We start from the raw sequence: 22255 nt of genomic DNA, 5'->3' as shown, positions 1-22255 counted from the left end.
GATTAGACCCCTGGCGTCCCATGCCAAGGGCAATGGCCATTAATCTGGGAGAGCAGAGAGGACCCTCCGACTGCCTGAGAGGCCAGGTCAGCACCTTGGGATGAGAGTGAGAGACAGATGAGGAAACAGCAGGGGCAGAGCCCCAGGAAGCCTATAAGGGATTCCAGGGCAGTGGCCAGCAATGTGCCCCAGACCACATGGCAGGGCAAGCAATCCTGGGCAGGTGCAGATTCCCTTATGCCATATCTGCCTCCTCACCTGGGGACAGTCTACCTGCCTCATTTGATGGGGTATGACTAGGAAACTAGTGGGTCCTCAGAGACAGCTGTCGGTTAGGCTGTCTACAGGCTGAAGCCAGATGCCAGGGTGTGGCCTGTGTTGGGACCTTTTACCTCCCTTGGAACTGCGGCCATTATTGGGTGTTGGCTGAGGCAGCCTCATGGGTTAGCATTTCCGTATACGTGACCTGGCTGGATTGGCGTTCGCGGGCTTTTGACCTTAGTCCCGCCTAATGGTTTAATCTGAAATCTGCCTAGGCCCCTTAGTGACAGTGACCGTAACTGCTCCTTATCGGTTTTCGCTACTGTCTCTTCTTACTCCTTCTATCACTATATAACCTTGTCCCTGACACAATAAAGTTGAGATTGTTGCACCTTCATGGTTGACTCATCTCCCGACTCAGTGTGATCGTGGGCCAGGTTGGGTGGCAGGCCGCGTCGCGATACTTACCCTCTCACTCAGCCCAGGAGACACTAGCTGGTCTAATGCGCTTCACTACCTCTGTCAGAGGGCGGTTCCGACAGCTGGTGCCTTGGAGACGACAGGCTGGTCTCCCACGTAACCTTGTCACAGGGGGTGACAGCCCTGAGCGAGCAGACAGGGAGGCAGGGTCCATACCTGGCAGAACCAGGCCAGCTCATACTGTAGGTCCTTGATGGTACTACTTGTCAATTCCAGAACATCCTGAGGGAACAGGCCGAGTTTGTGACAGGTCTTTTTGCTGAGGTGACAGGGGTGGAGGTGGTCTGAGGCTCCCTCTGGGGTCCTGTGAGTGGACACAGATGAGCCTCCATCCCAGAGCCATGCTACTGCCAGCCCTGACAAGTCCCCTCCTGTGTGGCTGCACCATCCCAGGTGCAAGATCAGGCCTATCCCAGGTGACCCAGTCCCACAGGTACCACAGCCCACTACTCCCCAGTGAGTGAACACCTGTTCTACTTGGCCAGTAGTGTGCACAGGTCATGTTGGACCCTCCTAGCCCCTCCTCAATCGGGTATGTGTCCTGTATAGTTGGCCTCTTGGACCAACTATACTTGGACCTAGCTCATGCACCCTCTGCTCCTCTCATTCTGCACCAACCCTTCTAGCTCTCTCTGGCCTTTCTTCACCTGTGGCATCTGAGCTCTCTCTGATCTGGTCCTCCATGCCAGCATCCCTTCATGGTTCCAACCATCCCTATAACACACCAGGCTTCAGTGCCTGTTGCACTCAGGCCTGCAACTCCAACACCTGGGTGCTTCCCAAGCAGTTCAGAGGGGCCCCTACAATGCTCAGAGCTTTAGCCTCAGGTCAGGATAGGTGGTGAAGCACACCAGGCTGGAATGTTTTAAATAGAGATTAGGTGCCTTGACACAAAGCTAATCCTTTGGGCCTAAAGTTTTTGTGGTAGGCAGAAGGTATTAATATTCAGTCAAACTTAGAAAAGCTGCGGTACTTCCCAGGATGAAGTACCACAGACAGCCTCTGCCCCATGTCTGCCTCTATAGTCAGCTGGGCATCAGCAGTAGAGCCAGGAGCCCCTGCACTGGAAGGATATTTCCCTGGATGAAGTGGCCTCCCCTTGCTGTCCTGCCATGGACTTCAGGAACAGTATTCATGTCTGGGAGGCAATGCTGTGTCTATCTTCAAGGGCCCCAGGGCAGCCACACCTGGGCTGCTAGGGTCCAGCCATGGGCCTAGAAGTCACCAGTCACCCTGGCTGGCCAGGATTCCTGTGTTAGCCAAACACCGCTTGTCCTGTATCAGCCATTACTGATTCCACCAGCCAGGTGGAGGGGGCAGAGGGACCTGCCCAGTGCCAGAAGCCTTATAGGCAAGTGACAGAGGAACCAGGAGGTTCTGTTGCAGGCTCCAGCCTCCTGATTCTTCAGCTGACTCACTGTCTTCTGCTTCCCAGTTGGCCCATGGGTACCAAGGACTCATTTACTTTATTTACTACTGTCTCCATCCACATCCGAGACAGTCCTAGCAGAGCACTGCTACATGAATGAGTGGATGTTTCAAGCTTGTTATGGTTTCAAGTTCCCCCAAAAGCTCACACATAGGGCTGGGGTAGAGCGCTCAGCGGTAGAGCGCTAGCCTAGCACATGTGAGGCCCTGGGTTCGATCCTCAGCACCACATATAAATAAATAAAATAAAGACATTATGTCCAATTACAACTAATAAATAAATATTTTTTAAAAAGCACACACGTGAGACAATGCAAGGTTTGGAGAAGAAATGATTGGGTTATAGCCTTAATCTAATCAGTGAATTAATCCCCAATGGGATTAAACTAAGTGGTCACCGGAGGGAGTGGTTTATTGGGGGCATGGCTATGGGGTATATATATTTTGTATCTGGAGAGTGCAGTCTCTCTCTGCTTCCTGATCACCATGATGTGAGCTATTTCCCTCCGCCACCGTCTCCCACCATGTTGTTCAGCTTCACTTCAAGCCCCGAGGAACCGACCTTCTATGGACTAAGATCTCTGAAACCATATGCTTCCAAATAAATCTTTCTTTCTTTACACTTGTGCTGGTAGGGTCCTTTAGTCATAGCAGCAAAAAAGCTGACCAAAACAGAGCTCTGTTCGGATCTCAATCCTGTGACACCCACAAAGGCCAGACATGTCCCTGGCATCCACAGCCCTACATGTTCCCCATCACTGACTGTCCAGCCCTAAACCACACATAGGGGGCCTCCAAGTACTGCAACCATCCCCCAGGCCTGTGTCTGGGTCTGTCACCAAGTGACAGAGACAGGCCTACAGGTTCCACGCCCCATCAAAGAGCCTGCTCCCCACGAAGCCCTGGGCCTCCTAAGTAATGCACCACAGGTTTCTCCTTATAAAAGCTGCATGGACTGAGGAACAGGAGGACCTCGGATTCCAAACCCAGAGGCTAGCCAGGGCCTCAATCCTCGCTCACCTTGATGAACCACTGCTTCAGCACCTCACGTGCCCACTGGCAGGCCGCACAGCTCTCTGGTACCCTTTAAATGTGCCGTTGTGCCCTGAAGAGAGCACAGAGAGTGGGAGACAGAACACACGTATCGCAGGACCCTTGGCCAGAAACAACTGGCTTCCAGACTCCAGCAGCTGGGCCCACCCAGGCCAGTCGATGGGACACATGGGAGACGAGGGCCTCATCTTCCTCAGAACCCACCCACAGCCTCAGAATAGTAAAAGGAAGGAGACTCCAGCCTCCCCACACCTCTTTGCCTGCCCTAAGGGCTGAGCCCCACTTGGGAGGAAAGAGGAACTCAACAGGAACTCACAACAGGACTCGTTTTCCCTTTTTGCAGTTTCCAAACTTCGCCTGCATCTTGCTCATCTCCTGCACCTTCTCTGGAGAGTCTTGCCAGGTGTCTGTTTTGCACAGACACTGCTGCCATCTCCCAAGTCAGTGCTCTTTCTTCCTCCCCATGTCCTCAAGTGCTCCTGTGGGCACAGACTCAGAGTTCAGCAGGGCTAGGCCTGTATGGCTGCGGCACAGGTTGGGTGTTCTGACCACAAACTGATCTTGCCAGCCTCATATATGCTGAGGACTTAGGCTCATTTTATGTATAAACAGCAAATCTGCAATCTTGACTTATTCTGGACTTTCTAGGAATGCAGCTTTCATGCAAACTGAGAGGTGGGTATTTTGTTCAGGATTCCACCAGGGCTGCTCTCCACCCTGGAAACCCCGCCAGTGCCATTATCTGAGAGACAATGACAACCACCCACTGTGGCCACACTGTGGCCATGGTGCAGTACACACTGCAGCTCTGCCTGGGTGTTTGCATGTCAGAACACTCTCTGTTACTACTTCCCTTCACAGCAGTTTGGAAAGTGTCTTGATTGTTTTCAATTATGGATTCAGATTATATTACTTTTGGATTTCAGTGGAGAGTAGCAGAGGGGCATTGTTAAGGATTATAGAAACAGATGTTAGGTCTGGGGGGGCAATAAGAGCTGGGGTCTGCAGCCCCACACTGAGGTCAGGCACACTACCAGGTCAGTGCCTTGAGGGAGTTGATGAGGGCCAGATTTCTGAGCATGTCACTGCAGTCATTCCTGATGTCAGGGAAGGGCTCCTGTAATGCTGCACCATGTACCAATGTGGTTGTTCTTCCTGTCTTCCACCTTGTGAATGTCAGTCTTGCTCTGCAGGTCAAGCCTGTCTTCATCAGATATTGGCCTCAATATCTGAAAGGCAGCAGCACACACAGCATCTAGGCAGAGGAAGAACAAATGCTCTGTGGCTCTAAAAATAGGTGAAAAATCCAAGAACTCCCATCATGGAGAGCAAAGGCTGTGCAAACAAACCAGCTCCAAAAACAGGATGGGCTCATGTGAAGCTTTTCCTATGATGACACATTCACCCTTTTTTCTTTTTCTTTTTTTGGAATGAGGATTGAACCAAGAGGTCCCTACCAGTAAGCTACATCCTCTGTCCTTTATATTTTTTTAGAGAGTTTTTGCTAGATTGCCAAGAGTCTTACTAAGTTGCTGAGGCTGGCCTTGAACTTGTGATCCTCCTGCTTCAGCCTCCCAAGTCACTGGAATTACAGGTGTACACCACCACACCCGGCTATGGGTGACAAACTCAGTACATGGGCCACTGCTGGTCTTCCTTTGCAAGTGACAGGCATGGCTGATCTATGCCTGCACTGGGACTCCCAAGACTTACTGTCAGCAGATCCAGTGGGTGTTAACCATCGCCTGTGTGGCCATCCATCCTCTGATGACAGGACTTGATTAGAAAACCACAGACTCCTAGAGCTAGGTGCAGTGGCACATGCCTATAATCCCAGTAGCTTGGGAAACTAAGGCATGATGATCACGAGTTCTAAGCCAGCCTCAGCAAAAGTGAGGGGCTAAGCAACTCAGTGAGACCCTATCTCTAAATAAAATACAAAAGTAGTAGAAGATCCAGAATCAGACAGAAAGAATCCACTCTCTTGAAGCCGATCCTATTCCACACACCTGGGAAAAGTCCAGCTCAATAAACCCTGTGCTGCTGCTGCTGCTGGTTCCCTTCCCTTCCAGACTCATTAAACATACACAGAATAACATGGTTCTGGGAATCCTCACATGTCATAACTCACTTCCCTCAGTGAGGATGCCTCTGGGCCTGGGAGGCAGTGACAGATCTGGCACTCCACGCAGCTCGGCTTCCGTGTGCCCCCTTCCCACAAGTTGGAGGGCAGCAGCCACATCTGCACAGAGGGATGAGCTCTCCGGGAGCCACGGGTATCTGTCTCCTGCCTCTACTTGGCCTTGCAGATGAGCCCTCCAGGAGCCACAGGTAGCTATTCCCTCCACGTGGCCCTGAGTATCTCCTAGCCAGGCAAAGGCCCCAGAATCTTGCTCAGTATCCCTGGAGGCTCCATCTTGATGTTAAAGTTCTCACTCGCTTTGACCCATTTATAATGAAGAGCAGGATGCCACAGTGACAGGCCCAAACAAGGACGTGGGCACAAAGGGCTTTGCTCTGACAATCCAATGTGTGTGGGTGGGGGGTGGAGTTAGGTTCTGAAAGAGGGGTCTGCAGGGGCTGGGCAGGCTTTGAAACCAGCGCTCCTGCAGGGGAGTGTGCAGGGTTCCAGAAGGAGCCATGAACCACCAGGTGGCAGCAGGGGACAGGAGGAGAGGCGCCAGGCCACAGTGGGAGTGTCTGGACTCTCATCTGAAGAATGACTGCCCTGGGACAGTTCAGCTCGTGGCCCCAGGAGCTGAGCCCCTTCCCACAGTGGCAGGTGCTGGGACTATCTGCCCTGGCTGACCTGGCCATAGAGGGAAGATATGTTACCAGACTACAGCTCTTCCTCATTTCCTGCTCTGACCAGCCCCTACTGGTGGCTCCTTGTCACTTCTCAGGCCACCTTCCTTTCCCTGGACTCTATGGCCAGGTCCCCTCATTGCAGAAAGCCCCCCAACCCTGTGTCCTCACATGCCAGGACTTTCTCCTGCCTGCCACTCCATTTGAATAGTAGGGAGGTCCCGGCCCCTGCCCTTCCCCAAGTACGGAAGGGGCCGCACAGCACATTGAGTAGAGGGGTAAAGGGAATCACAACTCTCAAGAAAGGTCTGGGCCCCACCACCAGCATCCTCAGGACCACTTGGGCATCCGGCTCCACTGCCCCTCCTCACTGACCCCCACACAGGGCCTCCCTCACCTAGGCTCACCCCCTCACTGCACTATTTGCCAACAGCCCTTCACCAATTACCCAGGCTGGTGCTGCTTAGCACCTGGTGGAGGATGAGGACATGCCTGGCCCAAGCTTACCTGCCAGGTCCTGATGGACAGGTCGGCCAACCCCTGGGCAAGGTGCCACCAGCTAAGGCATAAAAACCTGGAATCTACCAAGGCAGCTCCAGAGACTGTGGCCATGAAGGGGAGCAGCACACTCCTGCTGGTGGTCCTCACCTTGTCCTTCATCTGCGGTGAGTGTGGCCACACTTCCAGCACATTTGGGGGGCGGGGTGCCTGGGAAGCTAAAATCCCAACATCAGGTCCCTCACCATGGATAGTGCCTGCCTCCAGCACAGACCACCCACAGAAGTTTCCTGCTGAAACCAAGCCTCCATTCAGACCACCCCAGCTCATGTCACCATCATGCCCAATGTCACCCCCTGCAGCCCAATCCAACCTGACCCTGACCTGCTGAGCACCAGTTCAGACCAGCTGTACATCAGGCGACCCCTATGTCGGGTGTTGACTTTCCTTCCCGGGAGTGGAAATAAGAGAAGCTGATATGGGGGGGGGGGGGGGGGCCGCATCTGTGGCAGGTGGGGCTGGGGGCATCATGGAGGAAGATATACGGAAGGGCAGAAGACACAGAACTTGTAGGCTCTGTCCTGGCATCGTCTCCCTTCGCAACACAGGGCTGACGACAGGGGAGGACAACAATGAGTTTTTCATGGACTTCCTGCAAACCCTGCTGGTGGGAACCGCAGAGGAGCTCTATGAGGGGCCCCTGGGCAAGTACAATGTCAACGAGGATGCCAAAGAAGCACTGACAGAGCTCAAGTCCTGCATTGACAACCTACAGCCCATGCACAAGGCGGAGCTGGTCAAGCTACTGGTACTGGGGCCGGGGGTATCCCATTCTCTAAACATCTGCAGTCCCAAAACCCACCCAAGGCATGGCCTGTGATTGCCAGCCCAACACAGTACCCTGCAGCCCACCCCCACAGATACCCTAACCTGCCTCAGCTGAGGTGGACGTCCCATACTCCCCAGCCCACAGAGAAACCCCTAGGTCCCTTAGACCTGCTCCCTCACAGCCTGTGGGATAAGCCCCACAATGGCTTGTGCACATATATGCTCAGACACACAGGTGCACACACACAATGCACACGCACAACCTGCATGCACACAACACCTCCCAGCTGCAGGGAGGGGTGGGCTGCAATGTGCCAGAGCCCTTCTCCCCCAGAGATGGGTCTGTCTGCTGCAGAGAGCTCTGGCTCTGCAGTCACTAGTCACTGGCTTTCCAGTCCATACTCATCTGCCTTCCAGGTGCAAGTGCTGGGCAGCCAGGATGACGCCTAAGTGGACCTCAGACAGGGCTCTTGACAGCCACAGGACCAGCCACAAAAGTAGCCACATGCATGCTGCCTCACTGCTTCTTTACCATGAATAAATTTACCCTTGAACCACTAAATCAATAAAGCCTCCTGCAGCCCAAGCTCTGGCTCCTCGTCTCTCTCCCCACTCAGGGACATACGAAAGGGCACATCAAGAGTATACTCGGGCCAGGCACAGTGGCACATGCCTGTAATCCCTGAGATTTGGGAACCTGAGGTAGTATAATCACAAGTTCAAGGCCCTAGGCAACTTAGCAAGATCCTATCTCAAAACGAAAAATAAAAAGGGCTACAGATGTAGCTCAGTGGTATAGTGCCCCTGGGCTCAATTCCCAGTAACAAAATAAAAATGTACACTTGGGGACCTGGCCAACATAGACAAGAGCAGTCACCCGCAGGAGCACAGACATGAAAGGAACCCCATCCAGAGGGATGCACGAGAGCAAGGGCACAGGGCTGAGACTTGACCCAGGTAGACACCACCTAGGCAGGAAACAGCACAGAACACAGGCAGGCAGTCATGTGGACACAAGTGGCCTGCAGAAGGGAGATGCTCTGCAGTGGAAGGCCAGGGCAGGAACAGAGAAAGCACTCAGGGCTACTCTGAGCTTGAGACCCTGGATGGCAGCCACATGCACACTAGTGGAATGCAACAAGGGCTACAGGCCAGCAGGGTCTGAAGGTCAGCCTGCAGAACAGCAGTGTACTAGCTCTTGCCCACTATGATCAACACAGATCCTAAGCTTAGATCCAGGACCCCCAACAGCCAGAACCTTCCAGCACCTTTTCCATAGCTCAGTGGATTCTAGTGGGGGCAATGCTGAGTGGGATCATCAAGCTGGCTCCTTGGCCACCCAGGCTGTGGACCATGTGATCTCACTTGCTCTGTTCCACCCCTATGCACCTGTCCCAGATACCGGAGTTCAGGCCTGGAGAGGGTGAGGTCCCTAGTAAGGATGGAGCCTGGCAAAGGTGGGGTCTTATGAAGGTGCTGGGATCCCAGGGAGGGAAAGGTGGGGTCTGGCAAGGGTAGGACCATGGGGTTCCAGGTGAAGCTTGGGCCTGGTTGGGGAATCCAGGGTGAGGATGGGGCCTTTTGAAGGTTGAGGGTCCCTGGCAAGGATGGGGTCCCTGGTAAGGATGGGGCCTGGGGAGGGTGGGGTTCCTGGGGAGGTAGGGGCCTAACAAGGGGCCCAGGTAAAGGCCATTGTCTCCATCACATACATTGTGATCTAGAACACCCCATCCCACAGAGCCACATTCCAGAGCTCAAGAGCTCGGACCCTTCCCCAATTCTTGAAGCCCTGTGGAAGAGAGGGAGGTCTTTCTCTCCATGCTCCTTTTTTGGGAACTGCCTGGCATTGAGGCCAGGGGGACAGGACTACCTGTGAGGAGGCTGGGTCACAGGTTGCTCTGAGCCTGCTCCTGCAAAGAGGTGAGGTCTCCCAAGCAGGCCCCTCCCTGCCCACTGCACAGCGTCAGCCAGAAAGCTGCCCACCAGTGTCCACAGCTCATTGTTGTGTCCCACCCAGGATCCTCTGAGTAGGAAGAACTTGCCCAGGCCCCCTTAGAGTCCGTCATGGGACAGAATAGATAGCTCCTCTGGGCTTGCACCAGAGTCCAAAACTCCTTACCTTGGAGGTGTGAGCTCATTACACTACACCAAGCAGAAAGCTCCCACTGCCCATAATTGCTCAAAACCCTACAGAGGAGGCCTGTGGTTCTGTCCCATTAGTGACAGCAAGACCAGAAGTGGGGACATAGGAAGCTAGGGTGAGATGGGCCAGGGCCTCCCCAGCACCTGGTCACCCTCTTATCCATGGACAGAGGCAGCTATGACAGAGGAGGTATGGGTAGGCACCTGGAGACCCCATCGCCCCAGGGGGCCCATCATGGCCCTCTACAGCAACCCTGGACCCAAGTACCTGATTCCACCCACCACGGGTAAGAATCTGAGAGCTTTGGGGGGGGGGGGCAGGGGGAAGAGCCAGGAGCAAGGCCTGGGATGGCCTGGGGTGGGCTTGGGTGACCTCAGTGGCCCAGGGCTTAGTCCCTGACTCCCAGTGGGGAGGAGGGGTTTGTGGCTCCAGGCTGTTCAGAGCCACTGTGCCCACAGGCTTCATGAAGCACACACCCACCAAGCAGCGTGCTCCGGCCTACAGCTTCCGTGGGGCCCCCATGCTCCTGGCAGAGAACTGTTCCCCAGGGCCCCGCTACAGTGTGAACCCTAAGATACTGAGGACTGGCAAGGACCTTGGCCCTGCCTACTCCATCCTGGGGCGCTACCACACCAAAACAATGCTAACACCTGGCCCAGGTGAGTGACCCCACCTTGGACTCCTGACCTGAGCCCTTACCTTCCCTGCTGGGTGGCCAATGTTGGTAGCCTAGTGTTGAGGCCAGGGTATGCACTAACTCAGTGGGCCTCACCTTTCCTGTGCCCTTTCTGCAGTGGGCCAGGCACCATCTGGTGTGAGGAAACAAAAACCTCCAGTTTGGCCCTCATTTGGAGTCTTGGGGCCAGGTCCACATCAGACCTTACTCCCCCGGCTCAAAAACAACCCCAAAGTCAGTATTTTCATCCTGGACACTCCCGACCAACCTCATTCATCACCCACATGGGGGCCCAAAGACCTCATGCCTGGAATGTTGGGGCACACTCCTTGAGTGCCACAGCTGGGGGTATCCACATCCTTTTTGTTCGTGTACCTCCTTCCACTGCCCCCCAGGTGACTACTTTCCAGAGAAATCTACCAAGCATGTGTTCGACTCAGCACCCAGCCACTCCATCTCTGCCCGAACCAAGACCTTCCGAGTGGACAGCACCCCAGGTCTGCAGCAGCCCCCACAATAACCTGTCTGACTGGAGTTGGGTCCCAGAAGGGGGCAAACGAACAGCCCAAGAGCTGCTCTCTTAGGGTGGAGAAGGCCCGGAAAGGAGCTAGTAGGCCACATTCTGGTCTGAGGCTTCTCCTCATCCATCCCACAGGCCCTGCTGCATACATGCTGCCTGTGGTGATGGGGCCACGCACGGTGGGCAAGGTCTCCCAGCCCTCCTATTCCATCAAGGGCCGGAGCAAGCTGGGCAGCTTCAGCGACGATCTGCACAAGGCAAGGGTCACACCAGCTGAGGGCAGAACACAGACCCCGTGAACTGCCTGGTCCTTCCTCTCAACACCCAGGGCCCACCGGTGGAGCTCTGCTGAGGCCCCATGCCCCCTTTGACCTCTATGGCTTGTCACATGCTGGGGCTACACTTAGTAGTGAGGAGGGACCAGGGCCCCAGCATGGGAGGTTGTGGCACCATTGAACACAGAAGGGGTTTATGGGATGTTGCCCAGAGGAAGGAAGGAGAAAAACAAGCATGAGCTATTTGAGGGGAAGAGGTTCCAGCTGTGGAAATAGCTGGCAGGGTGGGCATGTGAAGCAGCATCAGGAGCACACACCAGGCCAAGGCCACTGCTCTCAAGCTCAAGAGGACAGCATCCCACCTGAGAAGGGGCCTCATACACACGACAGTGGTGTGCCCAGGGTTGGCACACAGTGGGAGATTACCATAGTGAAGCTAAAATTGAGGGGGTGACATCATACAGTGGTGTTCCATGAGCAGTAGGGTGTTGTTCCAATAGTGATAGACAGCTAGGAGCTGTCCCTGGTGACTCAGGGCCTGACACCTGTCCCTGCCCTCTGGGGCCATGTGCCTAGGGCCGGCCAAACCTGTCTAAGCCCTCTTCTTCTCCCAGACCCCAGGTCCTGCGGCCTACCGCCAGACTGACGTGCAGGTGACCAAGTTCAAGGCTCCACAGTACACCATGGCTGCCCGGGTGGAACCCCCAGGGGACAAGACCCTCAAGCCAGGACCTGGAGCCCACAGCCCTGAGAAGGTCCTGGACAAGCAGACTAGAGGGGGTTGGGTGAGGGTCAGGGGACCCAGTCCAGAGTGGCGGGGGGGGAGGGAGGGAAGGGCCTGTACCCTGCAGGGGCTGCTGAGGCCATGTACCCTCAGGACCCTGTAAATTTCCACTATTCACCCAAAGGCAAACCTCCAGGCACAAGGACCCCATGCCCTAGCCCTTTCCTCCAGCTGGCTGGCTCTGCTGTCCCAATGCTGTGCCAGTCAATGCTGAGCACTGTGTTTACAGACAATGTGGCCTTGAGCCTGGCTATCTTGGCCCCAGGTTCAGAAAGAACAGCAGCCCAGCCCCAGTCAGGGTTTAGGATCCTCCTCACAGCCTTTCTTCTCCTAGGTGATCCTGACCAAGCCTTGTGCCCCGATTGTCACCTTCGGCATCAAACACTCTGACTACATGACACCCCTGGTTGTTGACGTGGAATAGCCCCAGCCACCCCTGTCAGCCTGTACATATCACATCCCACAAGAGATCTGCAGGGCTGACAGTGAACTGAAAGCTCCATCAGTTGGGCCATGGCTGGCCTGGACCTATGGGGCAGAGCATGCTTGTTTGGACAGTTGCGAAAGTGATATTTTTCTATGCTAACTTCCCATTTGCTAATCTTGTTTCCTGCTGTGCCTGAATTACTTAATAAATCACGGATTCCACTTGTAAGGTTCTACCTTGGAGGAAGGATCAAGCTCATCCAGAAAGGGGCAACTAGGGGCTATCATTGCTGGCCCACACAGGGCCCATCTGGCTTCCTGACCAGTAGTCTTCCCAGGGAAATAGGAAGGCCCAGGAGCCTTAAACCTTGCCCAACACCTGTGCTACCCTCCCATGAGCTTTCTCCCTCAGTACAGCCCTCCCTCTGAGAAGTGGGGTCTGAGCCCCTACCCTTGAATCTGGACTACCCTGAATTATAATAAGGCACAGCAGAAGTGGTATTGCCTGACTACCCCTCATGGGTAGTCAAGCAGACTAGAGGGGGCTGGGTGAGGGTCAGGAAGAAGGAAGAGAGGAAGCTTAATGTATACAATGCCACATGCAGCATCTAGGGCAAGCAGTCCAACCAGGTCCTCAGTTCACACCAGCTGAGAGAGGATTCAGGGGATACAGCCCCAGCCCCATATCTACCAGCTGAGGCCTTATCATGGCAGAATGGAGAAAGCCATGCCATGATGCCACAAATTCTGACCACAGTGGCAGTGAGAAATGTAGACTATTATTGGAATTTTAAGATGCTAAGTCTCAGGGCATCTATTAGGCATTAACAGCTAACATGAGGAGAATGTGAACAGATCACTGGCATCTCAGCTGGGCTCCAAGAGAGGGATCTGCAGAGGCTTCCAGCAGCCTGAGGCCAGGCCTCAGGAAGCAAGGTCTGGAATTCCCTTGGGCTTTGGGGAAGGTCAGTGCTGGGCAAGTGGCCCTACCCAATGCACCTGTGATACCACCACCTGTACAACATAAAGCACAATACAGTTGCTGACTCTCACTCAGCTGAGTCCATGCCAGGCTGCATATTACAAGCATTTCATGCGCATCCCCATATCCCTGAAAAGGTAACACTAACATCTTCCCTACTGGAAAGGCAGAATCTTGGACAGAGAAGGGACACAGTGCAGGAAGTGGTAGGTCTATGTCTGTACTGCCGCAGGTGGTCCTGCAGGAGCAAATTAGGAGGACAAGGGGTTCCCAGAAGTCAGGGAAGGGAGAGCCTGTGGACCAGGGTAAACTCGAAGACTCTCTTGGATCCGCAGGAAATAAGAACAACAAAGAATATGTGCTTCCTTCTTCACAAAGCTATTTATTCCACATTTTTATTGTTGAGATGTGCTTGAATTGTGGCATAGCCTGGCAGCTTGTTCTCACACTGGGCCCCCATACTGGGCTCTCACCCCTCACATTGGACCCCCAAGACTGTTTCTGGAATACTGGTATTGGAGACCAAGTCAGCAAAACCCACTTACCCATAGGGTCAGGTGCCAGGTACACAGGGCTGAGCTGGAGGACCATGGTTAGAACCCTTCAGGAAACTGGCCTGACCCAGTGGCAGTAGGGCTGCCATCCCATTTCATAAAATTCATAGAATGCAAGGAGAAGAACAAGGAGCAGACAAGTAAACTAGAAAGGAACTACAAAACAGACCTGAAAACTACTGGAAGAACTGTAAGAGCTGTGGAGATAGAGTGCTGAGGACAGAGATGAAGACCTGAGGCAGAAACCCAACTGGGGGGTCTCGGAGACAGCAAAAGCACTTCTCCAGGGGAAGGTCATCAGGAAATACAGGTCTAAATCCTTAGTATCACAGGCAAGATAAGTGGGCCCTGACCATGGCAAGTGTGTCCTGGCATCTGGTGGTTCCCACGGTTCGGCCATGTTCTCAGCAGTGCATGACCCAGGATGACGGGGATGCAGAGCTGGAATATGGACGTGCCCTCTACAGTGCCTGTAGTGACCAGGTGGCGACACAACACAGGTAACTGCTACCATGTTTGGTGATGAACCAAGCGCTAAACCAAAGTTGTGGAGGGTGACAAGGGTGACAGGGCCTATGAAGAGATGCCCAAGAAGGAAGCAAAAGCCAGAACAGCCCAGCTGGGAGAGTGTCAGGGAATTAACAAAGACACAGAGAAAGGAGGCAGTGAGAACTGACTTTGTGCTGGAAAAGAAAAAACACAAGGCAGCAGATCCTCCCCCTCTAGAGGCTTAGGGGCTCAGCCAGGTGCAATGGAAGGGCCAGGAGATGAAAAAAGGGGATTGTGGTGAGGGTGTGTAGATAAAAGAGGACCTGCTAAATAGAGAAGGAGGAAGAGACAGGTGCCTGGGACTGTAGCCAGAGTAAGGCAGGGCCAGGACACTGAGAGGACAGGCTACGGCTGTTCTGTGTCAACATGGAGCTCAGACACGGTTGGATGGACAGGCCTCACGATGTGGCACACTAGTGGGGGACAGTGAGCCAACAGTCCTGGGGAAGAGAGGGAATGACTGGGAGACAAACTAGAATGAAGACAAAAAATGACACTGAGCTGCAGGGCTAATTCCTTAAAGATACTTTTCATGTGAAGACAAAGGTGCGGACCCTCAGTAGCTGCTGGCTTGGCCAGCCCCATAGTTCAGTTTGTATTGGCCTAGAGCTGGCCAAGTGAGTGGTGAGGGTCAAGGAAAGACAGGAGGAAAGGGCAGTCTACAGAGTCAGGGACAAAGATGATAGCTCAGAGCAGCCCCACAGCAAGTTATGGGAGGGAGGGCGACTGGCTGTGGGAGGCAAGGTAGGGCAGAGCAAGTGGAGGGGTAAAGTTCTCACTACAAATAGCACAAGGTCTCTCAACAGGTGATCTCCACCCCTATAAGGAGGGTGCTTACAGGGAAGACCTCCCCAAGGAACTGCCTGACTTTGTAAAGCCACACTGGCCTGTTTCTTGATTATTTTCCAGGGGATACATCTTAGGCACTAGGGAGCTCCTAAATCCTGAAGACGTCATTTATGCTCCTAGACATACAACTATGTGACCCAGAAGGCTCCCAGCCCAGTGCCTCCAGGTAAGGTTATGATGCACTCCTGCATCCACAGCCCCTGATCTTCACGGGGAACTGATCTCATCCAGGAACTCGAGAGCAAAGTCCTTAGAACAGGGCTCTTGGCCCACACTGGTCCAAATAAGTACTATATCCAGGCTTAGGACCCTTCATTGGAGGAGACAGCTCAAATGGGGTTCTCAGCCATACCAGCTCCCTGTGTCAGCCTCGGGCTTTTCAGATCACAGACACAGCCTCATCCAGGCATAGACAACACAGGACAGAAAAGCCTTAAGATATCAGACCCCTGAGGACTGGGAGGCTCAGAAAAGAGCGGCTGGCCATGAGTAGACTCATTCAGGACTCAGAGCTGCTCTGCTCAGAATGGGTGTCTCTGGCATCCAGGAGTAGGGATGGGGGCTGGGCCTTGGTTTCCCCTAGGCAAGGAAAGGGTCCCCTTCACAAATGGAACCAGGCAAAACGAGTTCATCAGGTCAGAGGCAGTCACAGTTCCCACCACAAAGGAAGAAGATTCCTGATCATGATGATAATTTCAAAGGAATATTTTGTAGATTTAAGTCCTGAAGAGCCCAGGATACCAGGTGAAGAAAACCCTGGCTGCCCTTGGCTCCCACTGGTTCACGTCCTTGCCCTTGACAAGAGGTAGGAGAGGATGAAGAAGGCCACGATCAGACCCAGAGCCATACCACACAGAAGCTTCCGGTTGTCTCGCCCAGACCGTGCCATCGTGGAAAAGCGCTTCATGCTTCCAGTGAGCAGGCCAGTCATGCTTGTGAAATCCGAGTCCTGGGGAAGGGGATCCAGCAGGATCACACAGAGGCGGTACCTTGACCACCCACCCACACCAGCACTGGAGAACAGAGATTGTGTAGAACACGATGTGGAAACAGAGCTGGCTGTGACTCGTGCATACTGTAGACCCTTACCATGCCGTCCAGGTACTGGTTCTGGTCTTCTGCATCCCTATCGATGTCTAGGGCCAGCTGGTCAAAGAACACAAAGGGAAGGATCAGGCCAAGGCAGACACAGAATGTAGCACTCACCCTCCCTTAAAACCAGCCAGAACTCTGCCCACACTCTGCTAGATAAGGTACCACCAACAAAGACTGGAAAAGTCCAGGTATCACCTTGAGCCTCACTCAGGTGAGCCAAGCCAGGGACAGATGGAACAAAGAGTGTGGATGACTGCCCCCCAAATCCCTCTGGGCTCATCTATCCACCCTCTGAGGCCTACTCTTCCACCAGGTGGAGGGGAAAAAGGGCCACCACTGACCGATTTGAGTCTGGTAACCTTGGAGGCCAGGCTGTCAGCCATCCGCTTGTTCTCCCGGTCTAGAATCTCCTCCACAGCACCAGGGTTCTGAGCTGAAAGAAGAGAAAGGCTGAGGAGCTGTATCCACTCATGAGTGTAGTCTCTGATCCCTCTACTCTAATTGATGCTGGCCTAATCAGACACTTGGGGGACTGGGACAACTTAGTCTGCTGAGAAAGTCCAACCCTAACCCAAGTTCCAGTAGTTGAACCATGTATGTGTGAGACTGGCTGTTAAGCACATGTCACGAAAGCACACATCCTGCATGCACACCCAGGTGAGGGTGGGCAGGCACCCCCAACACACTCGGTCCAACGGTCCTTTGCTGATATTGAGTAGGAACCTGAGTTAATCCCAGAAATGCTAGGAAGTTGCAACACTTGCCTCCATGGATATCGCCATCTTTGAATGTCAGACCCGTTCTCAAAGAAAAATCTGGTAGAAGCACAGAAAAGAAAGAAAGAGCGCCCAGAAAGGTGGCAGGAAGACCCTGCAGGGATGAGCTCCAAACTACACTCAGAGGAAATGACAAGTAACCAGACCAGAATATCTGGAAGGACCTTTACCCCTGAGAAAACGAATGAAGCCCCTAGCCCCAAAATGTGAGCAGATGTGAGCCCACCTTGCGTCCCACACAGGGCCTCCTGCAAACCCAAAGCACAGTGGGTGCAGGAACCTGACTGTGATGGGTAGGACCAGATGATGCAAAAGGGTGAGAACCGCCTTCCCCCAAACAGAGTACAAATTCCCGCTGGTCCAATGGACAAGAAGAACCGACATGAATCGCAGCCCCAGGAATCACTGGGGTGTACAGACTCCAAATAAAGGGGTGTCAAGGCCCGGCCAAGCACTTCATGTTCATTACTCCCTTTAGTTGACACAACAGCCCAGGCATCACCATCTCCTTTGGGAGAATAAGAGCTCTGAGAGGGGACCACAGGAGGTGCCCTAGGCCCCTAGTCCACGGAAGCTTGCCTGGCCCTTTCCCGCCACAGCTTCTATCCCTAAGGACTGGCCCAGCCAAGACCCCTCCAGACTCCAGCTCACCCACATGACACAAAGCACCTCCGGCTTCCGTCCCCAAGCCGCCTGAAAGGCCCAGCCTCCAAGTCCCCGCGCAGAGTCCTTCCACCGAGGGAGGCAGACAGAGACTCGGCCCCCGGCCCGCTCTAGTGCGCTCACCTCGAGTCCAGTCCGCCATGGCGCCCCGCTCCAGTCTCGAAGCTAGTCCCCAAGACGACCACCCGTGCCCAGGACGTGGCTCCGACACCTAAAGAGGCTTCCGGCTCCGCCCCTCGTAGGCCACGCCCCTTCGACTCCAGCTCTTCCGGTTTATGGGTGGTGTCGCGTGGGAACGGAAATGACGAAGGGGGGCGTCCGCTCTCACGACCTCCGGTGGGTGGATGCTGTTAGTGCTCGGATGAGGTCTGTCAGCGGGGTCCTTCCGGCCAGAAGCTCACAGGTAGGCACTGGACGGAGGGACGGCCCGGGCCCGCGTTCTAGCAGGTGGGTTAGAGTGGGACTCAGGTGCGAGCGTGGCGCCACCGAGCCCGGTACCGTCTCTGTCAAGTGGAGATGGGTGCCGAAGACACGGCGTAATACGCAGCGGTGAGAAGTACAGAAAGAAATGAAGGAAGGACCGGTGCGGGGCGTAGGAGCCTTGGAAGCGGCGCTCGCGAGAGCCTGGCACAAAGCCGGTGCTCGGTGACCTCTCGCTAAGAGTGAGGGGCTGTGCCCCCAATGGAGCACAGCCTGTGTGTCACTTAATGCTCAGAGCAGCCCCTAAACCGGGCGCTTCTAGCAGTGTGCCTGGGTGCCGCCCACGGCAGCCTTGGCTTTCGCCTTGACCGCCCCTCCCGCTGCCCACCTTCTCTCGGCCTACCAAGGCCATCGCACGTCGCACCTGCCGCTCCTTCGGCTTGGCCGGGCCTTCCTCCAGACCTTTCCTGGCCGTCCTGGCTCCTCAAAAATGGCACTTCCTCGGGCCCTCTGCAGCCCACCGGACACCCCTTTAAAAACAGTCCTAGTCCCCTGAGCGCCTCACGCCGTCTGGTTCGCTTTCCCCCGTCTTCCCCTCTGGAACGCGAGCTCCACGGCGGCAGGGACCGACGGGTCCCGCCCTCCGGCGGCCCCAGCGTCTCTCACGCGGGAGGCGCACTGCAGACTCCAGTCTGAGCGGGGAGCGGGCCCGGGACTGCCAAGTCCCGCCTCCGCCCCGCTTGATAGCCTGCTGGGCGGGGTCTCAGGGCCTCTCCGTCTGCACACTCGCACCCAAGACGCCGGGGCACAGAGGGGGGGTCGCTGTTCGGCTCCGGGGCGACGCGGACCTGGGTCGGCTGGTCACCGGGCCGGGCTGCGTTGGAGGCCAAACCTGGCGGTCTCGGGTGCCTCCGGCCGCACCTGCGGGGCCCAGCCACCTGAAGCCGCGCAGCCGGAGGCCCCGCCCCACGCAGCCGGTCCCGGCGTCCGTCGCGCGCGGACGCTGAGCTTCCGGGCTAGGGTGGGGCCGGCGGGTTCGGCGGCTGGCCTCGGCCTGGCCCGCGCTTTGCGGGGCAGGTTCTGGGGACCATGGAGCCCCGGGCGGTTGCGGATGCCCTAGAGACGGGAAAGGAAGACGTGATTACGGAAGCTCTACGAACGTACAACCGGGAGGTGAGCGGCCGCCGGCGGCGAGGGGCGTTCCGGGGAGGGATCCCGTTGCCTGTGCGCGGTGGGCAGGGAGTGTCTAGGTGCGGAAGGGAGCCCTTGGCAGTGCGGCGGTGGAGTGGGAGCCCGGTCTGGGGTGCTGTGGCCGAGGGGCGTGTGGGTGGACGCTGCCATCTGTTCAGAGTGGTGTTTGCTGCCTCAGAATTAGAGGCAGGGAGGCCAGCCCTAGAAACACAGGCCCTACCTGCGTGTGGATCTGACTTCACTGGGTCTCTCTGCAGCACTCCCAGAGCTTCACCTTTGACGAGGCCCAACAGGAGGACAGGAAGGTGGGTGCCGGCCCAAGGGGAAACGGTGCAGGGATGGGCTGCCCAGGAAGAGGGCCTAGTGGAGTCGCTCTTCTTCCTGCCCACAGAGACTTGCAGAGTTGTTGGTCACTGTCTTGGAGCAGGGGTTGCCACCCTCGCACCGTGTCACCTGGCTACAGACTGTCCGTATCCTGTCCCGGGACCGCAGCTGCCTGGACCCATTCACCAGTCGCCAGAGCTTACATGCACTAGCTTGCTATGCTGGCATCTCTGCCTCTGAGGGGTCTGTCCCAGAATCCCCAGATATGGATGTCATACTAGAGTCCCTGAAGTGCCTCTGCAACCTCGTGCTCAGCAGTCCAGTGGCACAGACACTGGCAGCAGAGGCCCATCTGGTGGTGCGGCTAGCAGAGCGTGTGGGGATGTACAGCAAGAAGAACTTCCCACATGATGTCCAGTTCTTTGATTTAAGGCTCCTCTTCCTACTAACAGCACTCCGCACTGATGTGCGCCAGCAGCTGTTTCAGGAGCTGCATGGCGTGCACCTGCTGACCCACACACTGGAGCTGACACTGGGGATGACCCCAGAAGAGAGCCCACCTGATCTCCTTCCTCCCCAAGAGACTGAGCGGGCTATGGAGATCCTCAAGGTGCTATTTAATATCACCTTTGACTCCATCAAGAGGGAAGTGGACGAGGTGAGTGGTGGCCTGAACCCATGGGTGGTTGCTAACTCAGCTGGGACATTTTGTGGACCTGCCTTCCACAGTACCTTCAAGTTCCTGGGTGTCAGGCATGGTGTGGACCAGGTGTGCAGCTGAGAAGGTACAATGGTTAGTGCCGTAGTCCTGGAGTGCAGCAGTTGGGACAAGTGGGGCTTTCTCTCACAGAAGCCACTTTCTGTCTTTGTCAGGAAGACACTGCCCTTTACCAGTACCTGGGAACCCTTCTGCGGCACTGTGTGATGGTTGCTGCTGCTGGAGACCGCACGGAGGAGTTCCACGGGTGAGGACAGGGCCAATCCTGGTAGGAGGGACATGCTCTGATGTCTGGATTGCGATCCCCCACCATGGCACTGGACCAGAACCACCTGGGAGCCCAGACCCTACCTTAGAGTCTATATGGGCAGGACGGTATCCTTGTGTTTACATGGAGCCTCAGGTGCTTCTGTTGTGTGAGTAGGATAAGAGCCATGAATTTAGGGCCAGGGTGTTGGGCAGAGGCCAAGGTTGGCATGGTATTAGGGCAGTCTTGGTGAACTGTGCCTGGATTGGCCTGTGTTTCCAGAGATCAATCAGTACTTCAGCACACAAATGTTGGGGCAGATTGCCACTCTGGGGACCACCATACACTTGGGCATACCCCTGAGATCAGTCCCTACCCTTGGCTGTGATCCCTAGAACTGCTCTTCAGGCTCCCGGACTATGGCTCACATCTGTGGCCCCTCCAGGGATCGTACCTGCACTTAGGATTAGCCCTGTCAAGGCCTCTCTCCATCTGTCCCCAGCCACACAGTGAATCTCCTGGGGAACTTGCCTCTCAAGTGTTTGGACGTCCTCCTCGCCCTAGAGCTGCATGAAGGCTCCTTGGAGTTCATGGGAGTGAACATGGATGTGATTGGTGTCCTCCTTGCCTTCCTAGAGAAGCGTTTGCACCAGGTAGGCAGGGTACCTGCTGGGCAGTCCTCTGCAGTGGCTCTGACCTTGGCTGTTTGCACAGCTGTGGTCATTGTTTCTACATGTGGACAACCTTATTCATTCAAGGCTTCATTTCTGCCCACTGCTACAAGGAGTCGAGTTTCTCAGGTTCTAGCAAGATGCTAGCAGTCACACTTTGTGGTTCCCTCTTTAGTAATCTTGAGAAGCCCCTGCTTGTGACTCTCAGCCTCCTCATATCCCTGTGCATGGGCAGCCCCCTTGGTCATAAGCATAGCTGTCCCTCTTAAGGAGATTCACCAGGGATTTCCTGGTGAGCCCACAGGACATCCAGACAGCTGGAACTCTAGTCCTACCAGAGCTTACAGACATTAAGCCAGCAAAAGAGCCACAGACCAAGATTGCCAGATCTCTGGGAGCCATGTTGCTGGGGTGGAGTATGCTTGCATGCATGTGAACTGAGTGAGGAGGGTGGCTGCCTGTCCTTATTGCTGCAGCTGCTGGTGTTATGCTCTGGGAGATAACAAGGGAGGCCGGCAGTGATAGGAGCTCCCTGCTCGCTGTCCAGGAGGCACAAAGAGTAAAGGTTCTGTTGTTTCTTTTTGCTGTCATTTTCTGAGAGCAGGATGCCAGTGGTGTGTAGACAAATTGGAATACTTTGTGTTCTGCTTACAACCCTGGTTTATAGATGGTAAAGTTAGACTTAAAGCATTGAGTCGTTGGCTCCAACTCATAAAGCTTTCAACTAACTTCCTGAGTTTGGGCCTATTCCCATCCCTTTCGAAACTGACAGACACCTACCACCAGCTCCTGGCCCTTGGGGACTCCCAAGCCTCTGCTTCCAGGACTAGCCAGGGCATGTGTAGCTGCCACCCTTCACCCCAAGTCAGATGGAGTACTGCCCAGTGATGGGTCCCTCTGCAGACCCACAGGCTAAAGGAGAGTGTGGCTCCTGTGCTGAGTGTGCTGACAGAGTGTGCCCGCATGCACCGTCCAGTCAGGAAATTCCTGAAGGCCCAGGTACTTGGCAGAGAAGCCAGAGCTTGTGTGTGTGTGTGGG

The 22255-nt window shown here is 55.1% G+C and overlaps 4 protein-coding genes across 5 annotated transcripts in view; 3 read left to right on the top strand and 1 right to left on the bottom strand.

Moving 5' to 3' along the window:
• Positions 1-2483: 2483 nt before the first annotated feature.
• On the bottom strand, positions 2484-17952 carry Bet1l (Bet1 golgi vesicular membrane trafficking protein like). Of its 2 annotated transcripts, XM_015503420.2 has the most exons (5): positions 17769-17952; positions 16548-16639; positions 16201-16257; positions 15961-16060; positions 2484-4477 (listed from the first exon to the last, which is right to left on the bottom strand). In XM_015503420.2, exons 1-5 carry the CDS (start codon positions 17785-17787, stop codon positions 4326-4328), a joined length of 420 nt encoding a protein of 139 aa, XP_015358906.1. In that variant the 5' UTR covers positions 17788-17952; the 3' UTR covers positions 2484-4325. The 2 variants fall into 2 exon arrangements, with proteins under 2 accessions (XP_015358906.1, XP_015358907.1); XM_015503421.1 differs by lacking the exon at positions 2484-4477 and having other exon boundaries at positions 13517-16060.
• Positions 6624-7803, top strand: Scgb1c1 (secretoglobin family 1C member 1). The gene is made up of 3 exons (XM_048807602.1): positions 6624-6692; positions 7134-7333; positions 7771-7803. The coding sequence occupies exons 1-3, from the start codon at positions 6638-6640 to the stop codon at positions 7801-7803; spliced, it is 288 nt and encodes a 95-aa protein (XP_048663559.1). The 5' UTR covers positions 6624-6637.
• Positions 9674-12175, top strand: Odf3 (outer dense fiber of sperm tails 3). The gene is made up of 6 exons (XM_015503424.2): positions 9674-9782; positions 9955-10155; positions 10568-10669; positions 10828-10955; positions 11582-11722; positions 12086-12175. The coding sequence occupies exons 1-6, from the start codon at positions 9674-9676 to the stop codon at positions 12173-12175; spliced, it is 771 nt and encodes a 256-aa protein (XP_015358910.2).
• A 728-nt stretch (positions 17953-18680) lies between the features above and the next one.
• Ric8a (RIC8 guanine nucleotide exchange factor A) overlaps positions 18681-22255 on the top strand; it is a 5782-nt gene continuing 2207 nt past the window's right edge. The window contains exons 1-6 of the mRNA XM_015503419.2: positions 18681-19238; positions 19514-19561; positions 19648-20238; positions 20454-20545; positions 21048-21198; positions 22120-22215. Of these exons, the coding sequence (XP_015358905.1) occupies positions 19155-19238; positions 19514-19561; positions 19648-20238; positions 20454-20545; positions 21048-21198; positions 22120-22215 (1062 nt within the window). The 5' untranslated portion in view covers positions 18681-19154. The remainder of the gene's footprint in view (positions 19239-19513; positions 19562-19647; positions 20239-20453; positions 20546-21047; positions 21199-22119; positions 22216-22255) is intronic.

The sequence above is a fragment of the Marmota marmota genome, unplaced genomic scaffold (assembly GCF_001458135.2).
Source record: "Marmota marmota marmota unplaced genomic scaffold, marMar, whole genome shotgun sequence".
Classification (NCBI taxonomy): domain Eukaryota; kingdom Metazoa; phylum Chordata; class Mammalia; order Rodentia; family Sciuridae; genus Marmota; species Marmota marmota.
The sequence above is the reverse complement of the archived record's forward strand: the minus strand, read 5'-3'. Positions and strand labels throughout refer to the sequence as shown.